We start from the raw sequence: 12,728 nt of genomic DNA, 5'->3' as shown, positions 1-12,728 counted from the left end.
GTTTAAAACTCCAGGTATCCCTTTCACAGGCCAAACACCTTCCCTGCCTGCGCTCAGTCCTTCTCCCCCCTGTGTCTTTGTTGCTTAGGTGTATGCAGCAGTCATGCTGGGCACAGATTCAGTGAAAATGACCCTGATTATCTCTCCCCTGCCTTAAATAGGTGTTTCGTATGGCAGGAATCCTTTGTTTTCCTGCCCTGCCCCATCCCGTCCAGTCCCCTCCGGTGGGAAAATACTGGTATTGTATCATGGAGTCCAGTACCAGGTGACTTAATCACAGGACCCTGCAGTGTCAAAGCAGCCAGGAGTCAGAGGTTGTTTGTAGCATCCCGGGAAGGTGGGAGATTAGCATCTTCAAAGACCTATTGTTCTCCCAATGGTCCACTGGCTCGTCCTCCGCAGCTAGCCAGCCAGACTGATTGCATTCTGTCTGGTGGGCGTTCCCTAGGTGTAAACATTTTTGTAGTACAGATGTATAGTCAATATTCCTAGCTTTAGATACAAAAATGCTCCATGCATACAAATAGGATAATCATACTCAGCAAATCATAACTTCCAATGACACCTCACATGCCTTATCTTGCACAAACCGTATCTTAGTAATGCTGTAATCCTACGATAACAATATTTCTATGACGAATATGGGGTATAGTGTCACCCCCGCACCTGTGGTTTTTGCCCTCCTGCCTCCAGGCATCAGCCGTGCCCCTCGTCTCCCCGCCTTCTCCCGATGCACACAGGGGCCTCCAGCAGGCTGAGCCACAGACCCCTAGAACCCAGCGGCCACACCGCAGGGATCTTCCAAGGCCTGTGCCCCCCCCAGCTGGTTCTGTGACCATTGCTGTGCAGGCTCGTCATCCGGAACGGGAACAGCACGGAGGCGCCGCCGGTGTACGACTCGTTCGAGGTGGAGTACCTGCCCATCGAGGGGCTGCTCAGCACCACCCGCCACTTCTTCCTCGAGCTCACCACCGACAGCAACGGCGCCTCCACCGGCGTGGCGCTCCGCTACGAAGGTAAGGCCTGAGACCCCCGCAGGGAGTATGGAGAGACGCCTGGCCCAGGGCCCCGGAGAACGAGCCCTGTGCTGCCGGGGAGCCGCGGACACTGTCATCCCGGCCCCCTTTGGGTGGCAACGTTAACCCTCTGCCCCTCCGCCCCCAGCGTTCCAGCAGGGGCACTGCTATGAGCCCTTCGTCAAGTGCGGGAACTTCACCACCAGCGACGCCACCTATGCCGTGGGCACCACGGTGGAGTTCAGCTGCGACCCTGGCTACACCCTGGAGCAGGGCTCCATCATCATCGAGTGCGTGGACCCCAGCGACCCCCAGTGGAACGAGACAGAGCCGGCGTGCCGAGGTCTGTCTGCTGAGGCCAAGCCAGGCTGCAGGGGAGGGGGCAGGCAGGTGCCTGGGGGGACAGACCAGCTGAGCCAGGGCAGGGGCCCGCCCAGCCAGAGCAGGCAGGGCACTGTTCCCCTGGGCTCCCAGGCCTGTGCAGAGCTGGGGCCCAGGCGCTCCACTGAGAGCCCCCTGTGCTGCTCGCTGAGACAGGAAGGGGGGCTGCTGTGAGGCTTCCCGCCCCGTAGCTCTGGGCTGCAGGGGGCAGAGGGGGCAGGAGCTTAGTGTCGTCTGTCCCTGCAGCCGTGTGCAGCGGGGAGATCACAGACTCAGCGGGCGTGGTGCTGTCCCCCAACTGGCCGGAGGCCTATGGCAAGGGCCAGGACTGCATCTGGGGCCTGCACGTGGAGGAGGACAAGCGCATCATGCTGGACATCCAAGTGTGAGTGTCAGGGAGGCACTGAGCCAGGCATGAGGGGGAGCAAGGGCCTATGGATTGCCCCCGGGCGATCACTGGGTGCCCTGGGGATGGCTGGCAGAGGTGCGAGCCCTGTGGGGAACCCCTCGTCCCCTGAGTCTGCAGCCAATTCTCCACTGCTCACCGTGAGAGTCTGTGGCTGCAAAGGGGCCAGGGCCGGGGCTGGGCTCCCTTTGCCCCAGGATGGTCTTGGCTGAAACCCTTCTAAGTGAAGTCCACACCCACACAGCCTCACTCATCCGAGGGGGAGAGTCCCCTCTAGGGCCAGGGCCAGGACCAGCTAAGCCGGGCTCTACAGGTCCCCTCCGCAGGGCGTCTGCCCCAGCCCCCTCTCTCTCCCCAGGCTGCACATTGGGAAGGGTGACATCCTCACATTCTACGACGGGGATGACCTGACAGCCCGGATCCTGGGCCAGTACACGGGCACCCACCGCCGCTTCAAGCTCTACACGGCCATGGCCGACGTCACCATCCAGTTCCAGTCAGACCCTGGCGGCGCTGTCTTTGGCTACCAGCAGGGCTTCGTCATCCACTTCTTCGGTGAGGGACCCCCATCAGCACTGGGAAGAGAACCCAGGAATCCTGCCTCCCAGTCCCCCCTCCCATAACCACCAGTGCCCCCCCAGAGCTGGGGATAGAACCCAGGAGTCCTGCCTCCCAGCCCCCCTGCTCTAACCCCCAACCCCTCAGAGCTCTGAGCACCGCTAGCTGTGCCACCCGCCATGCCCTGCAGCCAGCCTGTGGGGCCAGGCTCCTGTGCTGGCAGAGGTCTCACTTGGCTCTCCCTGCAGAGGTTCCACGCAACGACACGTGCCCCGAGCTGCCCGAGATCCCCAACGGCTGGAAGACCACATCCCACCCCGAGCTGATCCACGGCACCATGGTGAACTTCCACTGCTACCCTGGCTTTGAGCTCGTGGGCACGGACCTGCTCATGTGCCACTGGGACCTGACCTGGAGCGGGGACCTGCCCACCTGTGAGAGGGGTGAGCTCAGGTCATTGCTGGGGCAGGCTGCCCCGCACATCCCAGAGACTGCCCCGGGGTTCCCCTCCCCGCCTGCCCTGCCCTCTGGGGCTGCCCCCCAGCGCTTGCTGGAGTTCTGGCCCCTTTGCACCAGTGTTGGCTGGTCGGGCCCCCTGCCATCCAGGGGACAATCAGCTGGCCTGGCCCGGCCCGGGTCTCCCTCAAGCACTGGCTGCTCCTGCTGGAGCACGGGTTGGGAGGGGAGGGCCCCTCCCGCTCCCTCCCTCTTTCCCAGGGACAACGCCCTGCCTACCCTGTCAGCTCGGAACCGGGCTCCCAGCTGGGAGGGGTGGGTGGGGCTGCCCCCCAGGCGGCAGGCACTTAGCAGGGTGGGGATGGGTACAAGATCCCCCAGACCGGAGCCCTGCCAGGATGCCAACAGTCGCCTCCCGCAAACAACCCTGCACCCCTTTGTGCCCAGGCTGCCTTGCTCAGGCCGGCTGGGGCAGGCAGGCTTTGCTGTGCCGAGAGCTCCCCCTGCTGGAGCTCCGTGCCCTCAATGCCAGCCCCAGAGGGCCGGACTCTCACCTACCCATTGCAGCCCTGGGGCAGGGCTCCGGGCGCCCGGGGGTCTGGCTGTGTCCCTCTCTGCAGTGCAGAGGGGCTGGAGGCCTCGCCCTGCCAGGCATGGGTGGCAGTGCTGGGAAGAGACTCTAGGCATTTGTGCTTCGACCACTAGCCACGCTGCCTGCCACGGCATAGCTGGGCAGGCTGTGGGGATTGCAGCCTCGCCCCCCCACAATCCGAGCAGGAGCAGTGTCCAGTTCTGGGCTGCCACCCCCCCACCCCACCCCCGAGCAGCTTCCCTTCCCCTCCCCCCACACCCTGCAGAGCTAAGGGCCACAGCCCCACTTGGCTCCAGCCCTCCTGTCACGGAGTGTGGGGGAGTCCAGGCCCTGCACCCCTCTTCCTGGGATCCACTGAGACTCTCAGCCAGCCAGTAAAACAGAAGGTTTTTTGGACAACAGGAACACAGTCCAAAACAGAGCCACCCAGGACCCCTCAGTCAAGTCCTTCTGGGGGAGCAGGGAGCTTAGACCCCAGCCCTGGGGTTCCCTGTGTTCCTCCACCCAGCCCCAAACTGAAAACTAACCCCCCCCAGCAGGTTTCCTGCTGCAGTCTCCGTCCACATTCCTGGGCAGAGGTGTTACCTCCCCCTCCCCCTCCTGGCTCAGGTGACAGGCTCTCAGGTCTCCCATCCCCAGGGCACATTCCCAGGTCAACACTCCCCCCTCCCTGCTGAGTCACATCCTCACAACTCCTAAGGCCCTGAGCCATGCGGAGAGGCATCTCCCCCTTGCCCCTCAGCTTGATGTGAGTCTCGCTGCCCTCCCTCCCCTGCACAGTGACCTCCTGCAAGGACCCCGGGGACGTGGACCACAGCCGCAGGATCATCTCCAGCTCCAAGTTCCCCGTGGGCTCCACCGTGCAGTTCGTCTGCAACAAGGGCTACGTCCTGACAGGGGGCGGCCTGCTGACCTGCCGGGACCGCCAGGCCGGGGGCCCCAAGTGGAGCGACCACCTCCCCAAGTGCACCCGTGAGTCCAAGCTCAGCCAGGTGCTTCCGTGGGGTCCTGCTGCTCCAGCTGTCTGTCTGTAACCTCCCCGCAAAACTGGTCACGGTGCATCTGGCTGCTTGTCTCCAGGGTTGGGGAGAGCCCTGGCCCTGCAGCCTGTGCTGGGTACCCTGAAGCATGGGATGCTCAGGAGGGGGGCACCGCATCCCATTGGGCTGTCCCCCAGGGCCTGGGCCGCAGCCTGGCAAGGAGCTGCCCGCCTCCCAGCCCTGGCAAGAGTCCCCCAGCAGTTGGGCCAGGCTGAGCCCCATGGGGGAGGCTCCCCACAGCCCCCAAAGGAAGCTCCAGCCTCACACCGAGCCCCTCTGCCCGCGGTTGAGCTGCAGGTGTGTGTCTCAGCCCAGCTCCATTCCACGTTTGCAGCGGAAGTATATGAGCCTTGCCACAACCCGGGCGCCCCGGAAAACGGCATCCAGACCCCGGAGAAGAGGCTGTACCAGGCCGGGACAACCCTGCGCTTCTCATGTGCCACGGGCTACGTGCTGCTGGGGGAGGGGAGCCTCCGCTGTGTGCCCGGCCACCCCTCACAGTGGAACAGCTCTCCTCCCATCTGCAAGGCTGGTGAGTCTGCCCTGGGACTAGCAAACAGTGTGTGCGGCCCAGCCAGTCCCCGGGCCCCTGGCGTCTCACCTTCCCTGCAGGGCCCTCCGCTGTGGGGCGCAGAACGGCCCTCTCCGGCAGGATTGCCTTGTGGTCACTGTGCCCTGGGCATGCCAGCTCCTCCCCCGCCCCTTCCATGACTGAATGGTGAGTGTGCCAGGGACACCCCCTGCCACTGCCAGCGCTAGCGTCTCCCTGGCATTGCAAAGCTGCCTGTCCCTTCTCCAGCCTGACTCTAATGCTCCCGTCCCACGGCGCACGGAGCATGTGCCCACGTCAGCCCCAAGGCAGGGGGGCCACACTGGGCCAAGCTGTTAGCAAAGCACCGGCCACAGGCTCTCACTTAATAACCACTCTGAGCTTCAGCTGCCCTGCCTGGGGCCAGCACGTGATGGGGCCCTTGGCTCTGCCCTGGTCCCCAGCAGCCCATGCACTGGACTCCTGCCCCCCTTGCTCGACCCAGCTGCTGGCTCTCCTTCCCGCCTTTCATTCTTCCCTCTCTTCTTCCAGCTGCTTATGATGAATTTTACAGCAACCGCAACCTGGACGGTAAGAACACGGCGTGCAGCCCCCTCTGGCCGGCGTGCAGCCCCCTCTGGCCTGCCTGCAGCCAGGGTCCTGGTACCCTCAAGCCCTCAGCCTCGCTCGCAGGCTGCCATGCGGGAGGGCTGGGGGGTCCCTCTGGGGCAGAGGCCTGGAGGGGGGTGGCCTGAGAGCCACTGGGGCCAGGAGACTGGTGGGGAGAGCAGATGACACTGAACCATCGGGACATGCAGAAACACAGGGAGTGACGGCACTGGGTGCGGGGGGCAGCTGGGTTGGGCTCACTGCTGGCTCACTGGCTGGCCCAGGGAGATTTGGCAAAGGAGGGATCAAAGAGGGGGTTCAGGTGTGGGTGGGTTTGCGGGTGGGGGTGCCAGTGGGAGTGGGTGCCCATGGGGGTGCTGGTAGGAGTAGGTGCCCATGGGGATGGGGTGGGGGTGGGTTTCCATGGGGGTGTGGTTGGGGGAGCCGGTGGGAGTGGGTTTCCATGGGGGTGCCCATGGGGGTGGGGGTGGGTTTCCATGGGGGTGTGGGTGGGGATGCGAGTGGGGGTGGGGCTGGGGGGTGGGTTTCCATGGGGGTGCCCATGGGGGTGAGTGTCCATGGGGGTGCCCATGGGGGTGGGGGTGGGTTTCCATGGGGGTGCTGGTGGGAGTAGGTGCCCATGGGGGTGCGGGTGGGAGTGGGTTTCCATGGTGGTGCCCATGGGGGTGGGGGTGGGTGTCCATGGGGGTGCTGGTGGGAGTAGGTGCCCATAGGGATGCGGATGGGGGTGGACTTCCATGGGGGCGGGGATGCAGGTGGGGGTGCCGGTGGGGGTAGGTGCCCATGGGGGCGGGGGTGGGGGGGCTATCTAGGGAGCTGGGCTGGGCTTCGCAGCGAGTGCAGAGCCGGGATGTGGCTGCCCAGCAGGAGGCGCCGTTTCCCCTGTGAGCGGGGAGGAGGCACTGCAGGCTGGGTCCCATGTCCGCGCAGGGCACCTGTCACAGAAGAACATGGGGGGGCGGAACCCCAGTGCCCTGAGAAGGGGGGTGCAGGATCCCCACCGAGCTGCCCAGGGAGTCTGGTTTCATCCCCGGTAAATTCTCTTCTTCCCCTGCCCGCTGCCCTGGTCTCTGTACCCCTCCCTGCTCCCTTTCCCCGGCTCTCCGGCAGTTGCAAAGGTCTCGCCCTCGGGGAACCCGCAGGAGGGCCCCAACGTCGCCATCGCCATCTTCCTGCCAGTGCTGGTCGTGGCACTGCTCATCGGAGGCATTTACCTCTACTTCTGCAAGTGAGTGCCTGGGGTGGGGGGGCAGGGGATGTCTGCCTCCTGCGTGGCCCCATCTGTCCCAGCCCCGTCTGCCCCTGGTCCCTCTGCGCCCTGTCTGGCCCCGTCTGCCCCCTGTCCGGCCCTGTCTGCCCCTGGCCCCATCTGCCCCCGGCCCCTCTGCCCCCGTCTCTGGCCCCGACTGGCCCTCACCCAACCCTGTCTGCCTCCTGCCCGGCCTCCTCTGCCCCGCACCCAATCGCATCTGCCTCCTGCCCGGCCCCATCTGTCCCCCAGCCCTGTCTGCCCCTGCCCCCCAGCCTGGGTCCCATGTTCTCTTGTCTGCCCCCTGCCCAGCCCTGTCTGTCAGTTCCAGCCCTGGGAGCTGGGGTCACTGTCTGCTCGTCTCTTTCGCCTGCAGGCTCCAGGGGAAACCGTCCCTGCAGCTGCCCCTGTCTGGTTCTCACCCCTACGATCACATCACTGTGGAATCGGCCTTTGACAACACCGCCTACGAGACAGGAGTAAGTACTGAGCCCCGGTCACTCAGGCCCCTCCAGCCCTCGGGCCACACAGGGTTGTTGGCAGCTTGGCCCCAGGTAAACCCAGGTGCTTGGGGCACTGCCAGGAGCTGGGGGCTGGCTTGGATTAGAGGGCTGAGAGCAGCTGTGCAATGGGGCAGCCCCATGCACCTCCGCTGTGGAGTGCCCTGGGCCCTTGCTGGAACTGCCCCCAGTCCCCCAGTATGGGTGTGGAGCCGGAGAGGGGTCATTTTGTGCAGCAATGTCCAATCCCAGGAGGGGGCTGCAAAGGGAGCCCCAACGGTGGGGCGGAAAGGTGCGGGGAGAGGAGGGTCGCTGCCCCCCAGGAAGGGGGCGGGAGGAAGGGAAGGCGTGAGGGGGATGGGGGGGAACGAGTGTGGGGACGCTGCCCCCTAGTGGGGTTGGGTGGAGAACGCCCTGGCAGTGCTGGCAAGTGTCCAACCCCCTGCAGTCTGTTTCCTTTCCAGGACACCAGGGAATATGAGGTTTCCATCTAGGCCGAGCTGAGCTGAGCCGGGAGGAGGGGCAGCCCCAGCAGCACTGTCCTCGGCCCCCCCACGCCGACTGGCCCCTCTGGACACCCCGCCAGTGTCCTGCGGGAAGGGACTGTAAATATTGTCCCCAGGAGACTCTGCCCAAGCAGGAGCCAGCAGCTCTGCTCCCCTCCCTGGCCTGGCCCCTTCCTGCCGGCGCGGCCCCACCCAGCCCCAGCCGCCAGCCCAGCAGGGTCTGTGCACAGAGAAACTGGGGGGCTCTGGGCTCCACATGGGTGTGATGGGCCCTGGACTCGCGGTCACACCGCATGGAGCTGTGCACAGGACCGGCCAGGCCAGGCCAGACGCAGCCACACAGCCTCCTGCTCCTGCCCACTGTGGCCGGGGATAACGCCGCGGCCTCCCTCCCATCGCCAGCCTGGCCCAGCCCAAGGAGACACTTCCTTCCCATGAGCCTGTTCAGCTCCTCGTGTCCCAGGCGCTGAGCTGTAGCTCGTGGGGTCTGAACCGGGCCCGGCGTACGCCAGGTGTGAGGAGCCCGCTGCTGAGTCGGCTCTAGGGCCTCAGCTTCGCCCTCAGGCTTGTGGAGAAAACTGAAAATCGGAGCGAATGTCAGCACCGCAGCATCACCTCCCTGAGTGTGCAGCCAGCCGGAGCCAGCCGCGGGCAGAGCTGTGCGCTGCCCCATGGTCTCTGCCATGGCCTAGGACTTCCCAGCTGGCAGTATGCACGCCGTGGAATTGGACGTTTTGCAGTCACTGTCTCCTGCTTCTCAGACGGGGAGTGACTGGATTCCAGCACCTGCTCCCCGTACCGCTCCCTGGAGCCAGAGCCAAATCCTGCCTGCAGCCAGGGAGCTGGGGCAGCTAGCCAGCCTGGATAACAGTGCAGCAACCCAGGTCTGCCAAGCCAGGGAGATGAGCTGCTGAAGCCAAATGCAAGTTTGCCCTCCTCTGGCACATACTGGATGGTGCAGCAGAAGGAGGCTCTGAGCCTGGCGCATGGGAGCAAAACACCCATCCCTGGAACTACTCAGAGACACGTTGTACCTCAATGAGTATTTGCAACTCCCCACCCTCCCTCTGTGTGTGTAGCAGGGGTAGCAGAATGCAGGGTATTTCATTAGCTCATGGTCGTAGGCTAGAGGAATGCTGGCATGGCACTGTGCCCCCGGGCACACGGCACCCTGAATATCAAGCACTGTGTCTCGCTGTGAGACACCTAAGTCACCCCCCAGGAACACAGCCCGCCCCTGCTGCCAGCCTCTAGGGCCAGGGTAAAACCGACATTAAAATTAGAATTCTGTAAAATCAATCTGGCCCACTTCCCGTGGACTAAAAGCTGGTAGGTAAGGACTCTCCAGATGTCACTGTAGGTGGGGAATCGTCATCAAGCAGGTGTGTCCAGTGGGGCAGTTCTTGGCCCTACGCTATTTAACATCATCAAGAGACAACATCAAATCATCACCAATGATGTTTGCAGATGACACACAGCTAGGGTGTGGTACACAATGAAGAGGCCAGGTCACTGCTGCAGAGCAGTGTGGCGTGCTTGGTAAACTGTGTGTGAATACGGCTACATGTCAGCGCGGAGGGACAGAGACTGCAGGCCGTGTTACAGGCTGGGGGACTTGTCATGCCAAGCAGTGACTGAAAAAAGCGTTTACCTCTGTGTGTGGCCCTGATGCAACTGCTGCTGGAATCCTGGGTCCAGTTCTGGGGCCTGCAATTCAAGAAGGATGGTGATAGATTGGGAGGGGCTCAGAGAAGAGCCCCAAGAATGTGGAAAGGATTAGAAAACCTGCTTCATAGAGAGAGACTCATAGAGCTCAGACTATTTAGCTTGGCAAAGCGAAGGTTCTGGGTGACTTGCTCCCCGTCTATAGGTATCTATGAGAAGAACAAACATTAGATAGTGCGCTGGCTCTTCTGTGTAGCGGAGGGGTGTCTAACCCGGGCCAGTGGCTGGAAGCTGAAGCTAGGAAGTTCAGACTGGCACAAGTAAGGTGTAAATCGTTAGCAGTGAGAGGAATTACTCATTGGAACAACTGACCCAGAGCTGGGGCGGATTCTCCGTCACTGACCGTTTTTAAATTAGGACAGGCTGTTTTTCTAACAGCTCTGCCCAAGGGTTTACTGGGGCGGGTCTCAGGCCTGTGCTATACGGAGCTCAGACTGCGTGGTCACAAGGGACCCTTGTGGCCTTGGGATGTAGGAGAAAGCTCATAGGGCAGGGCCCAGACGCCCCTGCACTCCCTTTGCGTGAGCAGCAGCAGGCCTGCATCTTAGCTGAAGTGTGCAACAAGCTGCCATTGCAACGGGGTTCGTGGAGGAACTGTACGTGGCTTAGAGTGGGGGCATCCCCAGCCCAGGGAGCAAGCCCCCTGCCTGCCCCCCTGGTTTAAAGGGGAGGCCTGAGCCAAGCAGGCAGTGGCTGCAGCCCAGATTCCCGTGGCCCTGGCTAGGGCCCAGCCTGGACAGAGATGGGGCCCAGCACCGTGCAGCATGTGCAGGTGCCAGCTGTCCTCTGGGCACAGCGGCTGCAGTGCTCCTGCCATGCAGGTCACAGACGAAGTGGCGGTAAGGTGGGCCTGGGCCGAGGACCCAGCAGCTGGGGCAGGGACAGCTTGAACGTGCTCTGGCCTAGCTGTCCTGGGGTCTGGGGAGGGCATAAAGCCTCAGCGAATGCTGACCAGCAAGGGGGTGGCCCAGGTGGGTTTGAGTGGGCAAGCACAGGGCGGGTCTCTCGGCCTGGCACAGAGAGAGACGGGGGGCCTTGCACTCTATGGGAACCGCAGGACTACAAGGCTCAGGGCCTGCAGAGGGGGCAGCAGCGACCCCAGGCTGCGGCTCAGCCCCACAGCCGGGTTTCATTGGGGGGAGCCCCCAGCTGCCCAGCAGGTGGGGGGCACTGGAGAAGCGTCTCCCCCACAGACGGCCCAGGCTAAGCCCAAGCCTCTCCCAGGTTGTGAGTGGTGGGCAGGGTGTAAACCCTTCCGCCCAGCCCCAGAAGGGCGTGTGATTCCAGGGGCTCAGCAGCAGGCTGGGAACTGACAGCCCCACCCTGAGGTGGCACCTCCATGTGGCTGGGCTCTACCGCTGGCGTTGGTCTGCCAGCCCCCAGCGGGTCACACTGCTTCCCCTGCTCACACCAGCGCCTGCCCCCACCTAGAGTGGCTGGGGACGGTCAGAGACGAGGGCAGGTCACTCAGCACGCGTGTGGCTGCTGTGAGCATGCTGCAGTAGCCAGGCCTGTGGCCCTGCGGGGGCACTGTCCAGCTGCATGGGCAGCCATCCTGCCTGGGCGTGAATCCTGCTCCGCGGGCTTCGGGGCACCTTGGGTGCCCACGTGAGGCAGCCTGAGGGACCCCCCCCCAAGACTGCCACTAAGACCCCAGGACAGTGACCTCCAGCCCCACACGTTGTGGGGTCACTCCCTCCCCTGCCTGGCTCAGACAGGGCTGCCTGGGGCATGGGAAGCAGTGAGGGCAGGCATTGAATAGTGAGCTCCCCAGAGCCAGCTTACACCCCTGCCAGCTAGCCAGACTCTGGCTGTGTGCACAACGAGACTTGGGCTTCGCCAGCCACTGCCAGCCTTTCTCCAGCCAAATGGCCGGCAGGAGGCAGATGCGGGGTGGACACCGGCTCGGTCCCATGTGGCCCAAGGAGACCCCTGGGGAGGTCTGTGCATGGGCTGGGGCAGACGCTGGTGCGGCAGTGTGGTCTCTGGATCCAGGCCCAGATCCTGCAGGAGGCTGGGGCAGGGAGACATTTTCTCCCACCCAGGTGCACCTGCCCAGGGTCCAGCTCCCATTACTGCCAGGCCCCTGTGCCCAAGATGCCATTCTCCCTGAGGTGGTGGCCACAAGCTTCAACCAGCTCCAGCCTTCAGCCAGAAGCCTCCTGGCCCCCCGGGTATCTAGCCCAGCCCACCCCGCTCTGCCTCACGGGCCCTTCTGAGTCGCTGTCCCACTGCTGCAAAGATCCTCGCGTGGTGCCAGGACAGGAGGGAGTGTTTGGCTGCAGCAGCTGCTTCCCAGAGAGCCCTGATGGGGCTTTGAGAGAGACGCCAGCCCAAGCGGCTCCCATCCCCCATTTGCCAGGGCCCCTTGCCCGCCAGCCCAGCCGCGGGGCATGCCATGCTGTTCTCTGTGAGAAGGGAGTGAGAAGCAGCAGGCTAGGCTGGGGAGACGGACAGGACAGGGCGTCCCACCAGCAAGGGGCACCGGTGCTGGAGGGATGGGGAGCCCTGCACGGTCTCCATGAGGGGCAAGAGTGCTTGTGCGGGGCAGTGAGGTCTCGCCCCTTCCTAGGGAAAGGGGGGCTTCGTGCTGCTGCCCCCCGACCCAGCCAGAGCCCCTGGGCCTGGAGAGCCCCAGCCTGGGCAGGAAGCTTTTCACGTGTAAAATGTCATGTACAGTCCCAGCTTTCTGCCGCCCGGTCCATCTTGGGGAGAAGAGCCAGGCTTTTCTTTCAGTTGTTTCCTTAATAAACTGGTGTTTTAGAAGAACCTGCTCTGTGTGGTGGTGCCATGTTCCTGGGGCCTGCAATCCCTGAGCACAGGGAACCTCCTCGCACCTTCCTCCCCTGGAACGAGAGCGGCAGGCGGCCTGAATTCTCTGCCTGAGCTGGGGCGTCCTCTCCTCACCGGTCAGCGCACCCCCATCCCAAAGAACCACCTGTGTGCAGTGAGGGCAACCCCACTGAAAGCCCCCGGGGCGATGTCTAAACCTTACTCCCTGCTGCAGACGTACTCAGGGTCCCACCACACCAACCACCCCTGGCTGGGGAAGTTGGGCACTGTCCTGGATGGAGCGGGACGCTGCGAGCCGGCTCCGGGGGGAGGGAATGGGAGGACACAGGAGAAGGGCAGCCCCATGG

General features: G+C 63.7%; 1 protein-coding gene across 2 annotated transcripts in view; it reads left to right on the top strand.

Annotated features, from left to right (window-relative positions):
- Window positions 1–12,357, top strand: part of SEZ6 (seizure related 6 homolog) — a 68,811-nt gene extending 56,454 nt beyond the window's left edge. Inside the window, exons 7-17 of one of the 2 annotated variants that reach the window (XM_084650834.1) lie at window positions 850–1,016; window positions 1,165–1,359; window positions 1,644–1,782; window positions 2,162–2,358; window positions 2,610–2,804; window positions 4,190–4,381; window positions 4,784–4,981; window positions 5,531–5,569; window positions 6,719–6,836; window positions 7,234–7,336; window positions 7,822–12,357. In XM_084650834.1, the coding sequence (XP_084506960.1) occupies window positions 850–1,016; window positions 1,165–1,359; window positions 1,644–1,782; window positions 2,162–2,358; window positions 2,610–2,804; window positions 4,190–4,381; window positions 4,784–4,981; window positions 5,531–5,569; window positions 6,719–6,836; window positions 7,234–7,336; window positions 7,822–7,851 (1,573 nt within the window). In that variant the 3' untranslated portion in view covers window positions 7,852–12,357. Of the gene's footprint in view, window positions 1–849; window positions 1,017–1,164; window positions 1,360–1,643; window positions 1,783–2,161; window positions 2,359–2,609; window positions 2,805–4,189; window positions 4,382–4,783; window positions 4,982–5,530; window positions 5,570–6,718; window positions 6,837–7,233; window positions 7,337–7,805 lie in introns of both variants that reach the window. The other variant, XM_084650833.1, reaches the window with a different exon arrangement.
- Window positions 12,358–12,728: the final 371 nt, after the last annotated feature.

This window comes from Lepidochelys olivacea (assembly GCF_965140295.1).
Source record: "Lepidochelys olivacea isolate rLepOli2 genome assembly, chromosome: 17".
Taxonomy (NCBI): Eukaryota; Metazoa; Chordata; order Testudines; family Cheloniidae; genus Lepidochelys; species Lepidochelys olivacea.
Note: the sequence above shows the minus strand (reverse complement) of the source record. Positions and strands in the feature narration are given on the sequence as shown.